This window comes from Anas acuta, chromosome 3, assembly GCF_963932015.1.
Source record: "Anas acuta chromosome 3, bAnaAcu1.1, whole genome shotgun sequence".
In the NCBI taxonomy this organism is placed as follows: Eukaryota; Metazoa; Chordata; class Aves; order Anseriformes; family Anatidae; genus Anas; species Anas acuta.
In genome coordinates, this window is record NC_088981.1 from 58,436,708 (window position 1) to 58,462,472 (window position 25,765).

The following is a 25,765-nucleotide window of genomic DNA, read 5'->3' on the forward strand; positions in this document are numbered from 1 at the left end:
AGGCACATGTTAACTATATTCAAAATAGCAAACTGGTCTATTGTCTGCAAGTGCTCTTCATTTTACCCCAGTTACTTCAACAGTTCCATCAACCTACCTCCCTTAACAAGAGAATTGAAGTTTTGACATCCAACCAAAATTAGGTGCATCTCTTCTTTTAAAATGGAAGTAGAGGTCTTAGTTTGGAATCATTTAAATGTGTTACATTTAAGCTTATTTTTGTGAATTCAAGTGTCACAGTTTTTACAGCCTTAGTGCTATGGTAATGGGCAGACCCTTGTAAATCTTTTCTCTTTTTCTTTTAAAAATAATTTTATGAAGGGTGTTGCTAATGAGAACACTTTGTTACAAAAGGATTTCGCTTGAAGCTCTAATGGCTTAAGCAGACCCAGTTTATTAACAGTTTTCTGTAGCATTTGGATTAAGAAGCCTGAGGATATTGGTTTGGAAGTGTTTCAGTTTTTCCTCTGAAGTGGTAGGTCTGTTAGGAAAGTTTTTCTAGCCTCCATTTATGAACCATATAAACCAGGGCTCTTAAGAGGGCTTCTGGGTTTGGATGGAGGAGAGGGGGCTTGACAGTAAGTGTGCAGGGCATAGATTTTCCTCCCTGGTGCTTCAGTCCTGCTCTGCCCCCAGGGGTGTAACCTGAAAGGATGGCAGCACTGTGCCACCCACCACTGCCTTGGCACCACTGGCCCACAATGGGCTCACACCGCCTGGACTGAGCTGCTGCAAAATTCACATCAACAGCACACACTCTTGTCCCTTCTGCAACCTCTTCCTCAGTCCTACAGTCCTCTCTTCTCTGGAAGCAAATGATTGCTTCCCCATCCTGTTGTGTGAAAAAATCTCAGGTTTGAGCTCACCCCCAGTGCTGCTCCAAGCTGAGCCTTCTCTTTGGGGGCTGGCAGCAACCTACAAGCCATCAGGTATTGGAATGGAAGCTTTAAGTTCCTTTTTTCTTTTTTTTTTCTTTTTTTTTTTTCTTTCCCCTGGAGGGGAGAAGAAGGAGATACTTTATATGTGCAAAAATGCTGATGCTCGGTACCTGTGTTTCTGCACAGTTCAAGTGTCAGAGCAAACCCCTTAGACACAGCTGTTGTGAATAGTACATACAAATGAATTTCAGTGATGAGAGGGTTTGGTTTTGTGTTCAGATTTTTGTGGTTGGGTCTCTCTGCTTGATCCATCTTCGTGCTCCTCAGCAGGGCCCTCCTGTAGCTTGTGGTGTTTGAAAGTAAAAGAATTTTCTTGCTATCTTGTTTTGAAGGACTCTGATAACTGTTCTGTACACGTGCACGAGAGCTTACAAAAGCAAAATGGACACTGACTGTTGGTGTCCTCTTTTTACAGTCAGCAAATAATCTTATGAAAAAGCATGTACAGGTCCTGAGCTGCGTGGGCTGCACCATGTGCTTGCTGCATAAAGGGAATAAATGAAAGCAAGGAGCAGCCTTGGCTCGGCGTTCAGCTGAGGCACAGCTGGAGGAAGAAGGTCTGTCAGGAGGTGCTTGTGTCCAGGGTCAGCCCGACCCCCGGCACCATGCAGAGGTGCTAGGAAATGTTTGTCTCCAGCTGTGCTGAAGCAGATTGCCGGGCCCACTTCTCCCCAAGCTCGTCTTGTTACTGACAAGTGGATTTTGTGAGAACTATTATCTTTAACAAGCATGCATGTGTGGTGGTGTGTGTTTGTTTGTTTTTGATGCTTTTGTTTGTTGTTTTTTTTGTTTTTTTTTTTGAAGGTTTATTGTGTCCCAAATTTCGGAGGCAGAAAGCGACCATAACTTTGTCCAGACTTACTCTGAAGGCTTTGATATTAGACATCCAGTGGCATGATTTTACCTTTTATCTATCAACCAAGCTGCACGCATCTTATAAATGTTTTGGCCAACCATAGATCTTTCTGACCTATATCTCTAGAGAGATCACTGTCCTCTGTTCCTAGGTTTCCAATCTTAAAATACAAGTAGAAGATCAGCCTGGAGCACAGGTATGGAATGAATGCAGAGCTTACTCCTAGACCAATAAACAGCATTAAGGCATTGCTTAATATATTGCTTTGCCAAGTATATACATGGATGCTATTGATGATGCAAGGAATAAGACACGCTAAAGATTTGCAAGATGTTTTACTGTAAATATGAAGAGCGGTATTTACATGTGTACATGTCAGCGAGGTCACGTTCATCATCTGTGGATGTCAGAAAAGACAAAAGTCAAGAGCAGTAAGAAAGCTTTCAGTTGTGTTGGACTTTGTTGCCTCTGTATCCACCGCCAGGATCCTGGCTCACATGGATTTGTCAGTAGGATAAACATTCCTGTTTTGCCATTAGGGGGAATTTCACATCCAAACTTAACTCTTTAGTCTTAAAACTTTGTGCTGTTGCTTTCAAACAGAACAGCTAGGTGCTGAATGCTCAGACTTTTAGGCTAAGTCAGGTATTTAGGAGTTAGGTGTTAATGTGGTTTGGCATCCAAGCTAGAAAACTTTGTCAGCCCTGAGCTGTATCTGCACTTTGAATGTAACTCTCCCAACACAGCAACATTTGTGAACTGGTCGAAGTGCCAGCCAGCCATGGGTCCAGGGGACAGACTCCCTTTAGTCCCTCCTCCTCAGTCCTAGCAGGGTCTTTTCTCCTGGCTGTTTTTCACTGCTTCTGCTTCTGCCTCACACTTGTGGAATTAGAGCACACAGTGGAAGGCCGTGCCCACTTCACCACACAGCGCACCCTGTGCCCTGAGGTATCTGAAATGGCGGACGTGTGGTGGCCGCGTGCCTTGGGCTAACCCGTGCGTGTGCTCGTTCCCATTTCTGCAGCCATGGTTCGGTTCCCCATTTCCAACACCCACAGGGTGCGGTTCTGTGAGGGGTGCTGGGTGTGCCCTGAACCTGTCACTGGTCCAAGCACCATCTTTTGTTTGTGGTCTCCAAGTGCCCCCTCACACCGCATGTAATCTCTTCAGGGTGCTGCTTCTGGAGGTAGAGGCCCCGTAGCAGAGCTGCCTCTGCGCTGTGGCTGGCGGCCTTCCTCAGAGGATCAGAGCCTCAGACCCTTGCCAATGTGATAGGGCAAGCACATCAGGGTTGTATGCCTCAGAGGGGAGAAGTGAGGCAAGCATTAGGGAAGAAAAAAATCAGAAGAAACATCAGAAAATGCCTGGTGGGGTGGAGTGAAGAAGGCAGAGCAAGACTCCTCTCTGTGACACAGAGACAAGACCAGAGGCACAAGACTGAAATACAGGAGATACCATTCAGACATAATTAAAACTTTTCTGCTGTGAAGAGTGGCCAAACAGTGGCACAGGTTTCCCAGAGAAGCTGTGGAGTCTCCGTCCTCGGCAATGTTCAAAAACCCAATGGGGCATGTCCTGCTGTAGGCAACCCCACTTTGAGCAGAGGGATAGGCTTCGTCATCCTTTCCAGCCTCAACAACTCTGGTTCTGTAATTGTTTTCCCCAATGTATCTGCACTATTACTCAGTCTGTCTTCAACATTTTATGTTTCCAGAATGCTTCACAGAAAAATATCCTCTTATTTCTAATGCTTCTGTTAATAATCATTTTCCCTCCTTGGGAAGAGAGTCGTTCAAGATAAGCAACAGAGCAAGTACTAGGGAGTTGAATGGTGTCTCTCCTGGCACGTGTTAGGTTACTGAGTCTTGCTGGAAACAATTTTGTCAATATGTAAATTTGGATTTTAGATGCTTAGTTGTCTCTCTGATCGTCTGTTTGTGTCTTTAGACCAAGAAGTATTTTGTGTGGGAGTACACATGCACTGGCTTCTTAATACTCGTGCCAGTTCTTATTCGATATCGAGTGTCATTAAAATTCATGGCTGTGCCATCTGTTCCTTTCTTCATTGCTTGTTGTGGTCCTGTGCCTATGTACCGAAACTATGTCAAAATATTCCAAGGAAGAGTCAGAGGAAAGGAAATATGGAAGAAATGTTGCTCTGTGTAGCTAGGCTCTGCTACAAGTGTATTATCTGGATTATCTGGACACTTAAACCATTGCTTTGAAATTAAAGGAGTATCGCATAATCCTACAGTGCAATGTTTGAGGAAAATAATGCACATGCCCTGTTGGAGGCATGCAGAGAGTCTTGTGTTAAAGCTTTTAGAAGATCAGTGCTCTCACTAATGCTCAGAAACAGTATTTTTAATATTTACAGCAGTTTCCTCTTCTATCACATGATGCACTATTCAAAGGTAAATGAGCTCACAACGTAGATTCCTCAAGCATGACAGCGGGTCTTTCTCTGAGAATATTCTAAATAGCTGTTTCAGGCAGGAGCACAGTCAGTTTCCTCCCCCAAACTAAGGTGGTACTTTCTTAGTAAGATATTATATATGAATATTTGCACTTACTCTTATATATGAATAAATGCACTTACTCTGATGAATAAAACACTCATTTTCAGGTGTAGTTCCACCCATTTGGAACATTGAAAGGAAAAAGTATGTTTTTTGGTAATGGCAGATCCTACTAAGTTTAGAAGTGCCAGTGTTCAGTGCTGCTCAGGTTGTTTCACAAAAATCTGTGGCCTTGCTTATTGGTAGAATGAATCCTAAGCATGAGGCCTTTTAAAACAGCAAAGTGCTAAAATCTTTTGTTTGGCTGCCTGTTATGCCATGTTATGCCTGCTCTCATTCTGAGCTGGAATCAGTATTCATTAGGTTCAACAGCAGTTTCTTGTATGGACTAAAAGAGACTTAATGTAGCTGTTCCCTCCAATATAGAAGAGGATTGTCTTTTTTGTACAATTTAAATTTTCACTTTTTAAAGTGAAACTAATGCAGGAATGCTGGTTTAGGTTTTTAAAGCTAAACGTTTTTTTCCAACTCTCATTCCTGGAGAGATTTTCATTTAATTGAGTGTTTTGTTTTGTTTTTTCCTCCTCTCAGCTATATCAGTATAACTTTCTTTTTATCCTTGCTTGCAAATACTTCCTAGCTGTCTGTGGAGGGGTTTTTGGAGTTATTACAGTCTGTCTGTGCACTCATCCCAGATTGTAGTGCTCTGGAATCAAATGCTCCTGTAGTGGAGCTCTTGAAGATGAATCGTAAGCTGAGAAAATCGTGGCATCTAATTTCCTGCCTTAGTTTTCAAGTAAGTAGATGCTAAGCCAAGGATATGGTGGTGATCTGAAGTATGATAATGAATCTTTTCATTTTCCTTTATAAACAGTCACTGAAAGGGCATTCAGAGCACTAGAATTCTCTCTTTCTAGGGCCTGATTAGATGTCTAATAAAAATATTAAGAAATCTCTCCTCACTAAGACTTCATTTAGGTCATAAATTGCTCTCTGTTCAATTCTGGGTAATGGGTGCATTAGTAATTGTGAAGTCTGTGAAGTTCTTACTGGTATCTTGTACCATACCTTCAGAAACCTAGGGTATGTGAGTCACCTGTACCAACACAGTTTTCTTGCCCTGCATTGCAATATGTTTGCTCTTTCCAAGTTAGCCTTTGGTTTCATTCAGTTATTTCCACTAACTTGTTTTTATCATTGTGATCCATTCAGCTGCTTCAGGAGGGAAATTTTAATTTAAAAATAAAATTTAAAAAAAGATCTGTTCTTTGGAAGTAGTGGTTTCCAAAGCATCACTGAGAAGGGAAAAAGAGAGGTATTGTCTAGCAATATGGTTAATTACACCTTTTTTCTTTTTTTCCTTATTTTAGCAGCTGAAGGTTCTAAAACACAAGACAAGAAATTCACTTCAGGACAAAGCAACACTGGTACTAAAACAGGTATGCCCTTCTGCATGTTTCACATTGTACAGCTATTTGCCTCAATGGTACTTTAAAAACAGAGGTCTTCCTTTTAAGGACATTTAAGACGTTTTATGCTCTTATACCTCTCTTAATGTTTCAGTCAAAACTGTGACTGTTCATACTTAGTTAGGCTGGAGTCTGTGTTCACAAAGAAGCAAAAATAAAAAAGCTCCTTGTGGTTTAGTGCAGCTTAGGAATGCGAGCTGGGTAGCGAGATAAGGTTACGGAAGCCACTGTACTTGCATCTGGGCTTGCACTAGAATCTGTTGTGGACTTTCTAAAAACGCTTCTGTTAGGCTCTTCCTCGCTCATCACAAAGTATGCCATCTTCTGTAGTGTACTCTGTGCAGCAGGCAGATGTTTGTCATTTCCACACCCCACCTGACGGGTATATTGTGTGGTTTTAATTCAGAGTTCACTAATGCTGCACTTACACAGTTAAGATGATGTACAAAAATGCTTAAAGTAATCCTTGATGCCATGTGTCTGTTCCGTTTGCATGCTTAGACCAAGATCCAGATCACCACTGAGATACCCGCGTTTTCCCTGTGTTGCAGCACAGGTGTGCTGCACCTAGTTTGTGCTATTGAGGGCTCAGCATGCTGTAAGGACCCCCGCTTCAACTCCTGGGCAGCCTGGCAGCTCAGTGGCTGCTTCAGCCTGACAGCATCTTCCCAGTCCCCAGTCTGGGTGCCTTTGGCCTCTGTCCCTGCAGGGGAGCAGTCCTGGTGCTGCCTGAGTTCAGCTCACCCCGTGTCAGGCAGCGCTGGCTGCAGCACCAGGAGCTGACTGCTCTCGGTCAGGCAGTGGGAAGAGCAGGAGAGAATGCATTAACATGACCCACTTTTATGATGAAAACACAGCTCCTGGAGTTGTACAGTGTTTAATACCCATTTTATCCTGCAGTAGTTTAATCCCCGTCCCTCACTTCTGAGGCGGGTGTCCTAGATGCTCCCATGCTCCCTTCATCTGTGCTGCTGTATAGGAGGGGGTGCAAACACCTGGGCGCAGGGTTCAGCTCTGTGCCCAGCTGATCAGAGTCCCTGCCTTGAAGAGAGGATTCCTGAGAGCTGTTTTTGTCCTTTAGGCTGCATGAGAATTGTATGTCAAACATTGTTTGAGTCAGAAAGGAGAGACTGTTTGCAGCAGGAGTGACAGCTGTCATTGTAAAGGAAGTCATTGTCTGGAAGGTGTCTACAGGCTGAACAAATATTAGGATTCAAGGGAAACACAGGCAACTCTGAATGTGTGCGTGGGAGTGGGCAGGGAGCTAGACAGAGGGAAGGGTTTTTGAGATCCAAGCATGTATCTTTTCAAATAATGCTGTGGCTAACATATTTCTCCCGGCAGCTCCCCCCTGAACTAGCAAACAAGCTGGCTGTTGTTTTCCACTCTGTTTCTTTTAGTTTCAGTAATGCGAGAAATTGGAACCCTAGGAGTCGAGGACAGAAAGGAAGTAGCCATTTGTGAGAAGAGGCTGAGAGATAGATGTATGTGAAGACTGGTAGTAGTCTGAGGTAGTTTTGAAGTCACACTGAGTGCAGCTGGTAGTCACTCGAGCTGTAGAGACTGGCCATATATAATTCTTAGGTATGATAGCTAGGTTGGAATTTTTCAAAGGTTGTAATTTCTACAAATGCCAACTGAGTTTGAGAGTTCAGTGTTAATTATCTGGAAGCTTTGAAAAGGCCGTGGTTTCCTTTTCTTAATATAATGAAGGACCAAAAAAAGACTGGCATTTCAGTGCTGAATTTCTGAGGGGTGAGGAGAAAAAAACAAACAAACAAACAAACCAACAACAGTAAAACTATGACACCTAAGCTACTTAAGTGGACTGGTATCAATAAATAAATAATTTTTTTAAAAAAATGAACTCATGGTAAGCACTACAAGTTCACAAAAAGTGCTATTCAGGCACAGAATTTCAGCAATAGAATTTCAACAAAATTAATTTTCCCTTAGTAGAACTATGGCTTATTTAATCTCCAAACGTTGCTCTCTGGCATGATGTTAAGTATTTGTATGCTCTGTCTTACAGCTCTGCTTATGACAAACCTAGTGAAGCGTATCAGAACAGGTTTCTGAGCATGAGTTTCCATGCTTCGCATCATAACCAGACTGCAACTTGTTGCAGCAGCATGGTTGTCCTGGAGTGTCCTCTCTAAGGCTTTGCACTCACCCAGCTACCAACCCTTTCTGTAAGAATTGAGGAATTCTGACGGGACTTGTTACAAATGACATTTCCCACTTCCCCATGCAGCAACGTAAAGCTACTGCATGATGATGAATCTGAGCTCGATGAGCTTGTATGTATGTCCTGGTATTCCCACTAAAATGCCAGTCCCCTGGTATTTGCCTGCTGGGTTCTTAACAGAGACAGGAGAAATGAAATGGGGAGCAGTCCCAGTGAACTTTCTATTTTGCAGCAATCTGAAGCTATGTACTTGGGGTCTCAGCATATCATATTGCAATTGTTTGAGGTCGGGCTTGTAGCCTAACTATGAAAACTCGTCATCAAGGCCTGGGAAAGACATTTTAACTAATACTGTAAGACTTGGTCCAACTACCAGTAGAGCAAAGGCAGCATGATGGCTGGTGTGCTACAAATGTGGTTTCCTTGTGCCAATATTGATCTACTCCTTTGTGCCCCCAAATGTATTAAATATACATTTCTTGTACTGAAAACCTGCTCACATTCTGCATAGCCTGCAACTTCGCATGAATTCCTTGGGATTGTTCTAACAGCCTGGGGTGCTGGGAGGGGGGGTGGTGTGGACACTGTCAGGTGTGTGATACAGAAAAAATAATTGGATATCTTGAAACAGAATGTCAGAGGGCAGTTTTAAAAATTTATTTTATTCCTCCTATGGCTTGTAATTAGGAATTCTTAAGGGAGACATTTTCAGTTTGCCTGTCCATATAACCCTACTGCCTCTTTGAAGACTTGCTTCCTCTCCCCTGATTGGGAAATCTCTCAAGAAAGTAGGAAAAAAACTGAAGGAAAATAGTACGTTCTGAAAGAAGTGGGATTTCATATTATTCCCCAGGGTCTCATCACTCTGTCAACTCAATGTTACACTGACTTTGCTGACAGCCCCTGAAGGGAATCCTTGTTTTCCAGGGGAATTCGTATTGGGTGTGCATTATTCCAGTAGCACTAATTACTCATGTTATAGAAATTCATGTTTTGTGACTTCTGTGTGCCAGCCACAAGAGAGAAGGAATATTATTACCCTTTTGACCTGCGTCTGCATGCTGAAGAGGCTGCATGCAAGTCAGTGCGTTTCTCAATATCAACCTAATGTTAATTTCCACCATACACTGGGCAAATCTGTGCAATGGCATGGCTAGATGGAGTTTCATAAATGGCAGCACTGTGTGCTATTTAACCAGCGTTAAAGGTTTGATCCGTAGCTGGGTGATGGATTATCTTTGGCTTTGGTGACTTGTTCACTTCTTGTACCTTTCATCGGAGCTATAATGTTTGAATGTTCTTCTTCCTACCCGCTGTGCAGTGGGATTTCTCCCAGCTGCTCTTTTCATCAATACTGACACCATTAATTGAGGCTGTATTCTCTGGCCATTGCTGAGATGGACATTTTTCACTGGAAAGAATTTAAGAGTAGCTAAACTGCAGCTAGCCGCCAGTGGAGTCTTTCATTAAAGAAGTCATCCTGATGCAGAATTCTGCTGGAGTATGAAATACACACTGCTGATTTTTGTCTAATTCAAATAACTGTGTAAAAGTCAGTCTAACATCCCTACTTCAGGGATTTATTTCTGCACATACATATTTTTAAACCTCATTTTTATGACATTGTTTTTCTAGTATTTTTTTTCATAGGTATGCAGTCTGCACACACAAATAGGCTGACTTTATGTGTTTGTGCAGACTGCTTATTTATGTATTCCTACTGAATAATGAAAAGCATCTCAGTTATAGATATCTCCGTTTTTATGTGCACTTCCATGGTTACAGGAAGTTCCACATACTTCTTTACTTTAACATGAAATATTAAAAAATAGAATTCACTTCCATATTAAAATAAATCGTACTGCTTCATTATACACAGAAAGCTTTTCTATTTTCTGTGACTTTTTGTTTGTTTGTTTCTTTGCTTGTTTTTGTTCAAAGCGGACTTTTTCAGTGCTAGTGAAAAAGCAAAAAATCAACAGCTTTCCAAGTTTAACAGAAGAAGCTAAGGATGAGTAGGAAATTAGTTTTGGCAGCATGCTGAGATGAATAAGGAGCTCAGATTTTTTTCCTGTTTGGTCTTTGGCTCCACTGCTGAGACTGGAAGTAGGATGTTAGCTGTTTAGCATTTTGTTGTTTTCCAGATAACTTATTTTGTGACACTGAGCACATGATACTTTCCAACCAAACGTGAATTTTGTAGTCAAGAATGGCTCTGACACAGATTTTTCATAGTACCCTTGGTCTTACTGCTGTGATCCAAGCGTCAAGTGGCAGATATTTTTAAACAAATTGCAGGACTAAGTCACAACTTAAAAAGATAGTTGAGGAAATTCTCTCATTCTTTACTGGTATTGCACCATTCCATGTACGTGCTGCACTGTCTTACCATGTCAGCCAGAGCTTTTAACACATGCGTGCACAAACAACATCTGTAGGAGATCAGTATCCTGCTGTCTGAGTTCTCACTCTTCAGAACTTCAACCAGAACTGTGGCAGTGTTTTGAGCCGACCTGTTTTGCATGCACACTGAGCTTCTCCAGCCGTGTGGAATAGGACTGAGTTGTTTTTTGAGGCAATACTGGTGGGAAGAGGGTGCTGCATTATAATTGGAGAATTTCCTCTGAATGCATTTTGGAAGGAGGTTATGGAATAATGAACAATATTTAGTCAGAGTGCTTTCAAGCAGCCAAGTTGTTTTAAGCTAGGAAAAAAAGAAACATTTTCCTCATGAGTTTTCACAGGCAGTCGTCTTGCTTGGAACATTCAGGGTTACAACTTAGTCCATTTTGGGGGAGCATTTTACATCTTGATAATTACTGCACATTCATAGTTTCTTAATTGTTCTATATTTTTTACATAAGAGGGATTCAGGAAATGGGATCTATTTTGAAAGTAGAATGATTACAGGTGCTTAATATTCATTCCCCTAAAAACTTGTTTATGTTGCTATTGGATTTCATACTGTATAATTAATATTCTTCTCCTTCCATTTGCAGACTACTCACCAATACTAAAGGTTGATGACAGGCAACGGCTTGCTAGAGAAAGGAGAGAAGAACGAGAAAAACAGCTAGGTAAGGCCTATTGTATTGTTTTGCTGTTGCTTTTCTTATTAACTATCATTTACATTTCATGTTTTTGCCAGTTTGCATTTAGTAGCATTCAGAAAATCGATCATGCTAGATAGGCAGTATCATGCCGGAGGGACTATTACATCTTTAAAGTAGATCTTGTAATTCATGCACATCTCGGGATTCATTGTTGCTGTACCTTTTTTATAGCTGTTACTTAATCTGAATCTTTATGAATATGACAGAGGAACTCTTTGTCAGGGAGTGTAGTGATAGGACAAGGAGTAATGGCTTTAAACTAGAAGAGGGTAGGTTTAGGTCAGGTATTAGGATGAAATTCTTCACTCAGAGGGTGGTGAGGCACTGGCACAGGTTGCCCAGAGAAGCTGTGGATGCCCCATCCCTGGAGGTGTTCAAGGCCAGGCTGGATGGGGCTTTGGGCAACCTGGTCTGGTGGGAGGTGTCCCTGCCCATGGCAGGGGGATTGGAACTAGACAATCTTTAAGATCCCTTCCAACCAAACCATTTTCCCCACAACTTAATAGAGTGGTGCTTCTCCCCTCCTCAGAATATTTTGATTTTAAATATCATGGCACACCTTCATTTCTCATTGTTTGAGATTTAAAGATATTCAAGAGCAGGCTTGAGCCAGAGTCACCCAAGAATTAAATATTCAGTAGCTGTTAAGCACCTGATTTTCCTCATTGGCATCCCTGATACAACCAGGAAAACAAACAGAATTTAACCAGGAAGTGTGTACTTCTGCATGTGAACAGCCGCAGTTGCAGAAGATGAGCCAAGGCCTTAGCTCCAAGCAGGACCGTGTTGTTGCTGGGTTAACTGATAGCAGCGCTGCGTTGCATGCTTTACTGATGCAATTGCAGAACTGGCCAGTGTAAGCATGTCTCACCTTGCACAAGCTACTGACCTTCTGGGTGATGACTGCGAGGCACTAGAAGTCCAAAGGAGCTGGGGCACCAGATACTGGAAAGCCTGCTGGCTATTGAAAGTGAATAGTGTTGGCAACTTCAGTGCTCTTTTGACACAGTGAGGTACTCTTCAATAAGGGAAAAGTTCCCCTCAGCCTAAGTCATCTTTCTCTGAGGCCAGTGTGGGAATTCACTCCCTTATCTCAGCATTCATTCAAGGTACAAATCGCTTTTCATTGTTATTACCTTTCTATCATGCACTAATAACCAACTCAGACTATTCTGCCATAAAATTTCCTATACTGTCTGAAGCAGTAACATACTTGTATCCCAGCCGATGGGAGAGAATGAGACATATATCCAGGGGACAGAAATTAGTCACACTGCTTAACGCATTGACTTTATGGCATTGCAGGAAAAAATACACAGAACTGTTGCTTACATTCTTAGTCATCATTGTAAGTAACAATGCTGATGAGTTCACTTGGCAACAGGGTCTTGCCTGCTCCATGCAGTCTTTCCCTAGCAATACATCTAGTGTGAGCTAGAAGCAGCTTCAGGAAAGCTGCAAAGGAAAAGAAGGGTTATTTAATGCTCCGGAGGAACTGGCCATACTTCAAAACATCCAGTTTCTCTTTTAATGTGTGATAATGTGTGCAGGGATCAGACTCAGAAGAGCTGCTATTGGAGTTACTTGGATTTCTTTTTGGCAACGATGTCAGAAATATCTAGGTGCTGAGACCTTTCCCCAGACTATCTTATCTTTTGCTTAGTTTGTGTATGTGTTAGATCCTGTTTCATTATGGTTGGTTAATACATCTGGAGAGAGCTTGCTTGGAACTTCAGATACTGGGATTAGTCAGCTTGTCAGCAGCATAACTGAGGATTAAGCAAGCAGTTGCTCAGTAGCACTGAGAGCATGCCCACCCCCACTCTCTGGTGCACCAAAAGTATAGATCTTGTAAAATGATAAAAGGAAGAGAGGCTGCTGCCCCTTAGCTACACAGCAGCAGAATGTGGCAATGTAGAGAACGCTTCCATGTCGCAAATCAAGGAGTATTTGATGTTACAGTCAGTGGGAAATTCAAACAAAATATATTTTTTTCCAGTCTCTTCAAATTGATTTGCATCAGAGGAGAATGAAAACAGTTCTCAAATAATGCATATGTGAGTAACCACACTGAGTCAGCCCAAATGATGTAGGTAATGATGATACCCTGTAAGGTAATCATATTGTAATTTTTATTTATTTATTTTTACATGCTGGGCTTTCCAGTATGGGAACAGCTGTCAGGACCCACCTTCCTCCACCTACTGGATTATGGCTTGAATCATTTTTAAAGGCATATACAATAACCTTGAAATAGCTGAGCTTTTTTGTCCTAAAGTATAAGCATAGAAACAATACCTCACTCTATATACAATACTCTTCAGATGTCATTTTTCATTCTCATGCTGATGTGATTCTTTTTTTTCCAGTTAGAACCATAGAACCACAGAATGGTTTGGGTTGGAAGGGACCTCAAAGACCATCTAATTCCAACCCCCTGCCATGGCAGGGACACCTCCCACCAGATGAGGTTGCCCAAAGCCCCATCCAGCCTGGCCTTGAACACCTCCAGGGATGGGGGACCCACGGCTTCTCTGGGCAGCCTGTACTAGGGCCTCACCAGCCTCACAGTGAAGATTATCTTCCTAATATCTGATCTAATCCTACCCTCTTTTAATTTAAAGCCATTACTCCTTGTCCTATCACCGCACTCCCTGACAGAGTCCCTCCCCAGCTTTGCTGTAGGACCCCCCTTTAGGTTCTAGAAGGTCTCTGTAAGGTCTGTCTGGAACCTTCTCCTCTCACGCTGAACAACCCCAACTCCCTCAGCCTGTCTTCACAGGAGAGGCACTCCAGCCCTCAGATCATCCGCATAGCCCTCTTCTGAACTCACTCTAATCCTTCCAATGTCCTTCTTGTGCTGGGGCCCCAGAGCTGAACACAGTGCTCCAGGTGGGGCCTCACAAGAGCAGAGCAGAGGAGGACAATCCCCTCCCTTGCCCTGCTGGCCACACTTCTTTTGATGCAGCTCAGGATACAGTTGGCTTTCTGGGCAGCAAGCGTACCTTGCTGGCTCATGTTGAGCTCATCAACCAACACCCCCAGGTCCTTCTCCTCAGGGCTGCTCTCAATCCATTCTCCACCCAGCCTGTATTTGTGCCTGGGATTGCCTCAACCCAGATGCAACACCTTGCACTTGGCCTTGTTGAACTCCATGAGGTTCACACAGGTCCACCTCTTAGGCCTGTCTAGGTCCCTCTGGATGGCATCCCTTCCCTCCAGTGTGTCGACTGTACCACACAGCTTGGTGTCAGTGGCCGACTTGTTGAGGGTGCCCTCAATCCCACTGTCCATGTCACACACAAAGATGTTAATTAGCAGTGTCCTTTAAGAGGTTGCAAACACTGTGTAGTTGGACATGCAAAAGCATCACTTTATGATGGGGTACACTGCACAAGCACTGTTTAGACCCTTCCCCACCCTATTCTTCTGAGGTCTTGTATTAAAATGCCATTAGTCTCATGGTCCAGGATAAAAATAAAATAAAATAAAATGTTCTATTCTAGGTGGCCTTTCTTGAGAAACAGAATGTCTTTATTCCCATTTTCTAGCTTCTGTAATTTTGTAGAACTGTATTGTAACACCAGCCATAGTTATGTTTCTTTTTCAAACCTGGAGAGCCCTGGTTTATTGCCATCTACACCATAATAGCACTGATGACCTTCTTCTGGGACATGTTTTAACTTTGTACTAGCCATGCATGCATTGCTAGGCTTGTTTTTGGAGGCAAGAGGAAATCTTTGTTTCTGGCTTGCTGAAGTGGGTAATATGACAAAATGTTTAGGACAGGATGTCCTAAAAATCTGCTCCTGGAGTTGAGGTTGGTGGTGTATATATATAGACTTAGACCCTTCAGGTTCCAGAACAAATGAAGGTTACTGGCCCATTTTAATTAATTTATCATAGATAATACTTCCATGCCTTGATTTTTTCCCCCCTCAGGTTTGTTTCTCATGTTGTAATGATGTTTTGCTGTAGGATTGGGAGAGATGCTTTCCTTTAGTTTTCCTGACCTCTGATTTCCTAGCTACTGACAAATGAACATTTGTTACTGGAATGATGTGACTTCTCGTGAGAAACATTTCATGTCACATAAAAGCAACATTAAACTGTAGGTTGTTTTTTTTTTTTTTTTTTTTTAAATAAGTTGATGTGGAATCCTTCATTCCTAAAAGGGAGAGTTCTGCACATCCCCATGATGTATGAGTGTCTTGTGTCCTTGCGTGAAGAATTCTCTTGAACTAACAAGAAAATTGAAAGTTGTGTTGTACTTTCATCTGTATACTTGTCTGCAAACATGATTTAGGAGCTGTCTCTTGAGATTTGTATTCTAGTACAGCGAAGCAGAGATCTTTACAATGGCATGCAAGCTTCATTTTTCAGTGCAGAGCCTAGATAATCAGTCATTCATGTCATGTGAACCATAGCAAAGAAAAATCTACACTACATTAAATATCAGGTTTCCTGAAGTTGTATAAATGTGTGTCTTGCTGAAAGAATAGAGTTGGATTTTGGTAGTATTTGAACATTTGCCATACGACAGTAAAACATAGGAAAGAAGGGATCTTTTTTTTTTTTTTTCTATAGAACTAGAAGCTGAATTTAAACTTAATTAGTTTTTTTTGTTTTTTTTTTTTTTTTTTTTATTCAGGGGATCTGCCAAGTTTAGCCAAAGTTGAGACTTTGAGTCACCTCAAGAGAAATTATTTTTATTCCCCAAAGAAGGGAATAAAAATAATTTGTGTGTTCGCTTCTCTAAGTGATGGTAGTGATCTGTAAGACATTTGTTTCAGCAGCTTGAGCAGTAGGGAATCGTATCATTTATCTTCTCTTGAAAATTAATTTGCTCACTCCTCCTGGTGCTATCATATGGAGTACTAGTTTAATTGGTTTGGTGTTTGTTTACTGGGCAATATTCTGATATTATGGGAGAAGGGGGGTTGATTTGAGCCTTATTTCCACTCTTGCTTACTGTATACCTTTAATTTTTGTTCAAGTTCTGCTGTACAGTTGTTGATGTGGCTTTCACCATGGTGTAATGGGTCAATGTGCTCTGCACTCTTGAGGATTTGCTTGCATCTAGCAGTAGTATTTTAGCTGTGTTATTTCACTTATCACACTTATCACACTTGGGGGTCTGAGTACCTGTTTTCTTTTCAGTTAAAGTTAAGAGAGTAGAAAAAATGAGTTCTGTCATCTTTGTTGTCCATGTACGTGCAGCATTTATACATATAATAATTTTGTGTGTGTGTATATACATATATATATATATATATATAATTACTTCACTATAGGGTATACACTGCTTTTGAAAAGCCATCCCCAAACTTTCAAAAGGTGACCACCTTGGCTTTTTCTGCGTGTGACTCATGTTTCCCATGACTAATAAGCTGCATCATTTTTTTCAGCTATTTTCCCTCTGAGAATTGCCTTTTCACGTGGGCAGAAATGAAGCATGGCTGCTAAGCCATTACTTTAATTTTTTTATTCCCCTGACCATGTGGTAATGTTTGTATTACTTGTTGATATGCAAATACAGACCTTTAAAAGACTGTTAGGTTAATCTTTACGTGATTATATAAACAATGCTTTCACTGTGTCCCAGGCTCTTCAGAAGCCATATTTTCATTCTGCGCTGTTTCTCCTAGCACTCCTTCCCACAGTGTGCACGAAGTCAACACCCACCCTTTAAAATACAAATACTGCATCTGTGTGACACCAACCCTCTTGGGTCTTGTGAGATGGGAATGCCAGGAGGGGCTCTGGTCGGTAAGGGCATGACCCGCCAAACGGAGCTGTTCGTAGAGGGCAGGGCGAGGGGAGCTGTCGTGCTCATCTTGGCTCCAGCCCAGCACGATGGTTTCATCCTTGCTTTAGATCAGTGTCAGGCTGTGCTTGCCACTCTTGGCAGTGCCTCATACTTGTCAGGGGTGTTTTGTGGAACAAACCATAGTAGAGAGCCTGGTCAAAGTGGTCAAAATTTTAATAAAAGCTAATGCTTCTTTTCACAGAGAGCCTCACTCTTGGCATTGACACATTGGCTGCATCTTACTGGCAAACTGAACGGTGGTGAAGAGCATTCCCCAGCATTAAAACTTAATTGTTCCTGATACTAAACTGTTTGTTCCTGGCAGGGTTTTGGTGCCAGCCAACTCTTCTAGCTGATTCCCAGACAAGGTTTGGGAATTGGCAGAGAAAGTCCCTGGGCTTTTCCTACTGTATTTTGAGTACTGTCACCAATTTGAAGGTAAAGGTTTAGTAGCAGGGATGAGTTACTCCATGCCGGTTGGTCTTTGGGCACATTTGTTAGCCTAGACCTGGTTCTTAATAACTGGAAAAAGAAATAAAGGAAAATATTTTTCTACAGGGAAAGTTACTGGGATTTTAAAATGGTTTTAATTCTGACAGCCTGAAATAATGTTGTACAGTATCTTAGTCCCTGATTCTTGAGCAAACTGTTTTAAGTCTTACATCTATGCATATTTTATCTACACTAATCCTGCTTAGACGCTGACCCTTTTCATCACAACTGTAATCCTAACAAGGACATACGGCTGGTTTAGCTTCTGGCTCTGGGAACAAAAGAAGGTAATCATGCCACCCAAGTTAACTTTTAACCTAAGGAAAAGTTGTATTCATCTTAGGTTTTAGAATGTGTTTGAGCTTCAGGTTGGCTAGATCCATTGCAATCATAATACCAACAGTGTATAAGCACTGAAATAATATTTAAAGGATCACACTATGCTATGTGTTCTTGTCCTAACTGAAAATGATCATTGGCACAATATCACATCAGTAAAAATTATAAATCTGCTGGTGAATTTTTCTTGGCTTATTTTGTTCTCTGATGGTGAGGGACAAAACTTTCTCCCAATTTCCACAATCAGAAGCCCCACAGAAACTGGGAGGCAGTGGCATTAGTTAGCATCTGAATCATTTTGGGATGTCCTCAGAGGTTCTGAGAGTGCCAGAAGGGTTGATAAGACCAAAAAAAAAAAACAAACAAACAAAAAAAAAAACACTATTTTTAAGGAAGATTAGTTTAAAAATTTCTGTGCTGTATGTCCCTCAGAGCGTGGCTACCAGGGAGAGGCTGGCTTAGCGAATGTGACATTAACTTCAGCTGTAATTACAGTTCTGAAGTTCACCTTTTAATTCAGTCAGTCAGCCATTTCTGTGGACCGCTGGAACATTCCCCTTTTTGGGTAGGGTTAAAGCAACACCGATCCATTTTTCTGCTAAGGCAGCAAGGAGGGGATCACAGTCTCAGGCAGCGCGGAGCGGGCAGCCAGGAAAGGTGAAGCAGTGGTCAGAGGAGAAAGCTACTGCTGAGGTGAGTGTTGTGAAGTCAGGAAAGAAGGCTGGAAAGCTTGCCAAGGACTATGAGCTCTCTAGTCAGGTAAGCTGTCTGTCCAAGGTGAGCGCAAAAGGCAGGCTGAGAAGGGGCAGTGCTGATCTGCCCTCGTTATAGGCAGTAACCAGAAGAAAAAGGGCTGAAGCGAGAGACAGCAGAAGGGCCGGCACAAGGGGAGCTGGGAGGACATCCAGTTGTTCCACATGGACAAGCAGAAAATAGAAGCTTTGACACCTCATGCATGCTCCTCTTTCCCTCGCAGTCTAAAGCCCTGCAAAGCATGGCACACTGCATGCCTGAAACCGGATCAGGGAAAGGTGCTACAGAATGTGTTACACAAAAGAAATGTGTGTGGTTTGTAGTTAACTGAGCGTCTCCTGCATTAAATTAGTTAATTACAGTGTAAAGTTGACTGGTTTCAAGTCTTGCATGTCTTTTACTATTGAATTATTTCTTTCAGGATTAATCTTGTTTTTCTTTTGCTCAGTTATTTTGCTACTTCAGAATGAGGTGCCAGAAGCGCGGTCTCATTATGTTCCCTTGTAGTCTAATCCAACAGTACTCGTTTGCAAACAAGCAGAAGGTATTAACCACATGTCTAGGGCTCAGTTTCTAAATCCTGTTTTTATGCTCTAATTTCATGTCCTTGTATCGCACGACTGCATTCCAAGCTATAGATTGTACTAAGTAAAGAGAGAAAGCCAAGGTGTGAATTCTCTTTTCTACTTTCCAGCTTTAACTTATTCATGCTCCTCTGCTGTTTAAGCTTTCAGCACACAGATACTATTTGAATGACGACTGAGCTTCCTTTAAATGATTCTTGAATGTTGTCAATGAATGTTGATAAAGGGCTCAGCCCCAAGAAGAAGCCTTTTCTTTGGATTGTGTCCCTTGCTGGAGTCCAGGATTGGCTCTTAGCGCAACTTCTTTAAGAGTGACCATAAAACTGGGTATTTTCCCCTTCCACATCCTGGAAATCAGCTGCTCTTCCAAGTTGGTTGGGCCTTTTAGAGATACCTTCTGTTTCCTCTAGGCTCATCCACTCCTTCTATCTGCCAGCAAGATATATGGTATATGTGTCCCTATCCATGAAACACAGAAGCACACCTGTGCATTCAGAATAGGACTTAACATTGTTTATCCTAGAATAGGCTTTTTTTTTTTTTTTTAACCCTTGAGTAAACTTTTACCTTTCCTTTACCTTACTTTTTTTTTTTTTTTTTTTTTAATTTCTGTCTTGGGTAGCTGGACAAAAGTTTCTGCAAATTCATATATAGGTTCATGAGAATGAAATAAAAAATATATTTTGAACTCAGTTTTCCTTCATTTTTTTCCTGAAATAATCATCAAACACCTCAGGATATTAATTTGTTACTGTATGTGCCTGCCTTGTAGATGGCAACAACTGGGTCTTAAGTTTATGCAAGAATAACAGCAGTGCAACCAGGAAGCAGTGAAAATGAGAGATGTGTGTTTCTGGCTCTAATAAGAGAAAATTAGGAATTAATACCTCAAAAGAATAAAAACAAGACTCTGTTTCTATATCTGTGAAAAAGGTAAATTATTGAAAATAGATGTTACATTTCCTATCAGAAAACAGGTGTGTTTGTGTCATAAATCATGGTTATATGTACCAGTTAAACACTTTGTCCGAGCATAAAATTCGCAGTGCCCTCATGTTAACAGATGGATGTATATATTGTCTGTTGCCTTTTGCCTGTGTCTTGGAGGTTTGTTTGAATTTATTTTTTTTTCTGTTATAATTTATTCCAGCCTAAAATTTCCATTTGTTTTGGTAATCCATCACTAATTTATGGTTCTGTTATTGAGCAGTTTTTCCTTATCAAAAAGCATGAGTTTATTACCTCTTCTGCTAGGGGCAGAGAGTCAAAGAGGAGTGTTACTATCCAGAGGTTTGGTGTTCTGATTGTCTTCCCAGCAGTGAGAGTGTGTGTAAAAGTTAACTCTTTTACATACTAAGACATAAAAAATATTTGAAGCCTTTCTCTTCCTGAATTACCTCCTAAAAGCTCAAGTATGCTAATTTCATTACTTTTTCTAAATGACATGACAGGCCAAAGCCTACAGAAACAATCATAAATAGTATCCCAGGAAGGTCTGACATTAGTGACAACAGATGGAGCAAATAATCTCCACGTTTTTATCGGGCAAATCTGTGTTCCAGTGGCATCAGTTAAGAAGTTTATCTTTGCTTCCCTTAATTTCTCATATCCTTCAGGAAGAGCTTTATTTTCTGTAGATAACCAAGGAGCCTTTCCCTGCTGTGTTGCCATCGTAAGCAGATTCCAGGCGTGGAAGGTTCAGGATGATCTCAGAAGCTGTGGAAGTTTGGCCCACAGGATTGTGTTGTTTTGATATGCTCGCTGGACTTCTGGGACTCCTGGGTAAAAGCCAACACGCTGCAGCTACGTAGACTTTGACAGCATCTGCATGTGTTCGTGATCTCGGCATATGCTGACAGAAGCCATATTTCACAACTTTCCTTTTAGTTCGGTTTGCATTAGCCTGGTGTCGGCATCGATGAGCTCTGTCTCTGCACTTACTGCACTGGCCTGCTGTTAAATTCGGCAAACTGCCAGAGCTGTGGCTGGGGTGAGGGGAGCTCAGGTGGGCTGTGCTGCCCCGCAGCCCTGCTGCTTGCCTGAGGTGTCCTGTGACAGCAGAGCCCAGCAAACCCCTTTGACAGTACGTCTGCCCTGGCCGACAGCTCTGTACCTGGACCAGTCACAATTAAAACTGGCAGAATGAAAAAGACTTGGAAGAAACCCGGCTTTAACCAGGTTGTTTCTGTGGCCCGTCTGATCTCAGTCCTGTGAGCAACACTGTCAGCCTGGAGGAGGGCGACTGCTGCTCCCTTTGGGGGCAGCCAACAGTTCAGTTAAAATAGTCATGAAGTATCACCAGAAAAATTAAAAGTATATACTATTTTAAAAGGTTTTCAGTGGGGAGATCTCAAGTAGTAATAGTGTTAATTTCTCTGAAATTTTCATCAAAGATTCAGGAGAAAGAAAGAGTTCACGTGATGTTTGCAGCACAGAGTTCACAGGTTCACAGCTTTAGTTTTATTCTTCTTTCTTTTTCCCTCTAAATGTAACCTCTTTAGAAATGTCTTTTGCCACCTCGTAAATGGTATTAATGGCAAGTGGTTGGGTATAGTTTTATTTTTTGAAGAAGTGTAGTCAGTTGAACTCGGTCACCACTTGTAGTGAATCTTTTCCTTATTTTCTGAAGAAAACAAGATAAATGCACGTGGAGTACATGAAAAGAACAGTACAGTTCTGATGCAGCTGCCTGTTCTTGGACTGACCCTCTTATACAATCCAGCCGTGCAGAGACTAATCGGCAGAGGAAGCTTTCAAAAATCTCTGCACCCTGCTGACACGGTCACAGCCGTTCTGCCCAAGACGTTGGCTAGCTAAGTCAGGCTGTTAAGCAGGAGGTAAAGACAGAAAGAGGAGACTACCTCCGAGGTGACAACTCTTACACTTCAGTTCTTCAGGATGTAGCCCAAACTGTTGGAAAAGGTGGGCTGTATCCCTTTGCTCAGTCTTCTCCAGACCTTTTCTGGGCAATAAAAAGCATCATAACAGCTCATGTAGTCCAAGGAGAAAGGTAAACCGTAATGAGGCCACCTCTTCGTCCATCCATGCTCTTGATGAGCTATTGGACAAGATAAGGGCAGCAGATGCATGCAGGTTAATCCTACATTTGGAGCACTGATTTTGGGTCTATTTTGTTATGTTGTAAGGCTTTAATATAGAAGGAGGAGCTTTTGCAGGTTTCAGTTGGACCAGAAATTGCTTTTCTGCCGTGCTCTCCTATTTTCAGCCTTAGCTGGCAGTTCAGATTGCCACTCCAAATCACTTCACTAAGTTAGCATAGAAAATTACTTCTATAAATCTTCTACTGGCTCTTGCATCAGCATTTTGCATCTGTAGGTGTCAATTTTCTCAACTATTTTTAGTAATTATCTAAGCAACTGCGAGTTTCTTTATCTGTGATAATTCTGGCTATGTTAGTTTATTAAATTGCCTGCAAATATCTGTCTGAACTTTCATTCATCTTGCCTAGGGGATGTCTTCTGTCTGACGGTAGCTGTTGCACAGACATCTCTTTGCCAGCCTGTATTGCTCATGCTATCTGCTTTTCTCAGGAAAGCATTTGAAATCTGAAATGTTAAAAGAGATATTTTCAAAATATGAACTTGTCTTCCCGGGATGGAGATTTTCAAGAGACTGTGTACGTGAGGTTTAGAGTATAGTCTAAATTCTTTATCAGGTGAGAAGGGATGTGTTTGAGGAGGCAGGAACACGCATTAGAGGAATTTGGTGAAGACAACTGCTGGACTTATAAGAATTGATAGCAATGTCTGTTCTGAACACCTAGAATCAGTTTGTTTGTTTGTTTTATTTGGTTTTGGTATGCTGTTAAACAACACAAAGCTCTGCTAAGTAAAGGCTAGAGTTGCTGTCCTAGAGTATAGGATTGTAAAAATAGGCTGCTTTTTCAAGACTGAATTTAAAAAATGCTGCCTCAGTCTAAGGAAAAAAAATCCTTACCTTGGTAATTGAAAGGTTTTTTGAAACTGCTTTCCTGATTTCCTGCTTCTGTTGCATTATCAATGAATTCCTTTGCATTATTTTCTCTTGGGGTTCTTGGTGGTTTTGTTTGGTTTTGTTTTGTTTTTGCTTTTGTTTTTTTTTTTCTTGTGAAAAATGTATTTCTTTACATGCATTTACATGTATTCCTGTATTCCCATCTGTCAGTTTGTGAAGATCAAGAAGTATGCCATTTAAAAAAAAAAAAAAAAAGGCAAGAATTTTTTAAAACAGTAATTTCTGGGACCTAAAGCTTTCAGGGCAGAGAGAGGTCCAGTGTACCATATGTAACTGCTTTAATGTGAACTACAATTTGAGCATGAGTTCCATGAGAAGTCATACCTTCACAAAAATTCAGAGCCCGATGGGGAGTAAAAGTCCTCATGTATAGTGCATCTTGATTTATCTTGATTTGTGCTTCTGTAATGTTATCCAGAGCTCTGCGGCAGTGGAGGTATGTAACAGATTAAAGCTCACTTTTAGTCTGATTTCTTTGGCTGTTGAAGTTTCCTTCAACAAGTTTCCTGGTTAGCTGTTGGTACAGGTAACAGTCCAGGTATTGCAATTATCACCCCAACCACTTCTATCAAAAGAGATCTGCACTGATCACTAGAGGTATATAGTGGTGCTAGGGTTTCGTCTTTCTTTTTGCAGTGAAAGATTACAGCAAAGTAGCATGGTTTGTACAACAGAAGTGTGTTCACATATATCTGACTTAAGTACTTATGTATTTTAAGACATCCTTGCTTGCACGCAGAAACTGTATGCTTAAATAATTTGACCATTTCTGGAGGTAGTTCATAGTAATTAAATTTAAATTGAATTAAATGAATGTGTGATCAGTATAAACGAATTTTTAACACATGAAAATATTTTAGGAAATTAAGTATGTCTTAAGAAAAGGACTTCAAAGCTTTTTTCTTCAAAAGTTATTCAGATTTTATTAAAGATTTCATCACATACTGCATGTAAATATTTTTATTTCTGATTTTTCTCGTAGCTGCAAGAGAATCCATCTGGTTAGAAAGAGAAGAGAGAGCTCGGCAACATTATGAAAAACACCTAGAGGAGCGCAAAAAGAAGCTAGAAGAGCAGAGATTAAAGGAAGAGAGAAGGCGAGCTGCCGTAGAAGAAAAACGAAGACAGAGATTAGAAGAAGATAAGGTAAAAAGGAACGTCATGAGAACACTTTTCAACTTGCTTTCATTGTAAGATATGGTACCATCAAAATTTTTCTTTTAAACTTAACAGCAAGAATGTAATGTAAGCCGTGGTCAGTATGAGAGAGAACTCAGAAGAGGATTTTATTAAGCCTTACAGGCACAGATACCGCTTTTTCAAGTGCCCTTTGTGAATCTGTTGCAGTGAAGTTGAGCGTATCTGGGTTGTAACATGTGGCACTACTCAAAAATTCCACAGAAAAATACAAATTATGTGGTTCCTGTATGGTTGTGGGCTAATTTTTAGCCATTTGGTATACGAGTATTTATGTCTTAGTGACCTTCTAACAGATCCTTCAAGACAGTGAGTGTGTCTATAAAATAGACTTTTGGCTGATTTGTTCCAATTAAGTAGGGAACTGCTTGCGGTGTGATCTTAGGTAAGTCAGCTCATCCTTGCATTTTTTGTTCCTTCTCTCTCACTGTCCTAGTATTTAGTTGGTGAGAGATTCAAGGTGGGAAGTAACCCTGGTGTGTGTTTGTGCAGCAGTTGCCATAATAGGGCCACTGTTTTTTCTCTGCAATTCTACTTAAGTTGGCAACACACCTTACATTTTCAAAATTACAGTTAATAGTTCAATTTATTTATGGCTTAATTATTGCTTAATCCTGTTCTAGAATTAGGTTGGTTCATCTGAGTGTGTGTCTTACCAGACAGCGCATGAGCTTGAGCACAACTCCAAGATGCCTGCTAAGTTTAGTCCATGGGGAGGGTAGCAGCGTTTGAGAGGATGAATTTTAAAACCCAGTGGTATCCAAATGTATTATCCTGTTGTACTCAAGGAACGACATGAAGCTGTTGTACGTCGCACAATTGAAAGAAGCCAGAAGCCAAAACAAAAGCAAAACAGGTGGTCCTGGGGAGGAGCGCTACATAACCGCATTAATAACACAGGTAAAGAGGGAGGCCTGGTTTGTTAGCCAGTTTCCCTGCCCTGCCAGTTAAAAGGAATTTACTTTGCTTCTTTTAAAAAGACGGATGATTCAGTGTATGCTAGTTTTAATTCTCCACTCTTGATTTTATTATGGCTAGCAATGGCATGTTTCTGAGATTCTTGTGTAGTAAAAACATAACAAGGAGAAATCTGAACATAACTTAAAAGTTTGTTTCAGGATTTGACTAATTCCATAATTCTACTTTGCTACAGCTTCTCGCTTCTGCTGCTTTGCTGTTGTGTTTGTCTGTGTTGGTGTGCTTGTGCTATGTCAGTTTTGTAATGTGAGCTACTGTGTGCCAATGTTAAATATCATGGCTCAAAAAATAGTTCTGCTGGAAATGACCAAATACTGATATTAAAACAAGCCAAGGAAGAAAATTTATTCTTTGTGATAAGCTATCTGTGCCTTGTACAGATATTCGAGGAGACTGGAAAAGGCCCCCTTTTCCCTAGAAAAGCTTAGATGGGCAAATCAAGTGAATTTTTGCTGTATGCTTCATTCCTCAATTATCTTCTGTAACTGAATCTGCCAGTCATTAATTTATATATGC

At 41.2% G+C, this 25,765-nt stretch overlaps 1 protein-coding gene across 13 annotated transcripts in view; it reads left to right on the top strand.

Annotated features, from left to right (window-relative positions):
* The window catches only part of MAP7 (microtubule associated protein 7), a 110,539-nt gene that overhangs the window by 50,205 nt on the left and 34,569 nt on the right, over window positions 1–25,765 (top strand). For 11 of the 13 annotated variants that reach the window (XM_068677320.1, XM_068677313.1, XM_068677318.1 and 8 more), the window contains 4 exons: window positions 5,684–5,752; window positions 10,970–11,047; window positions 24,057–24,220; window positions 25,060–25,171. In XM_068677320.1, coding sequence (XP_068533421.1) covers window positions 5,684–5,752; window positions 10,970–11,047; window positions 24,057–24,220; window positions 25,060–25,171 — 423 coding nt within the window. The remainder of the gene's footprint in view (window positions 1–5,683; window positions 5,753–10,969; window positions 11,048–24,056; window positions 24,221–25,059; window positions 25,172–25,765) is intronic. The other 2 variants (XM_068677316.1, XM_068677323.1) reach the window with 1 other exon arrangement.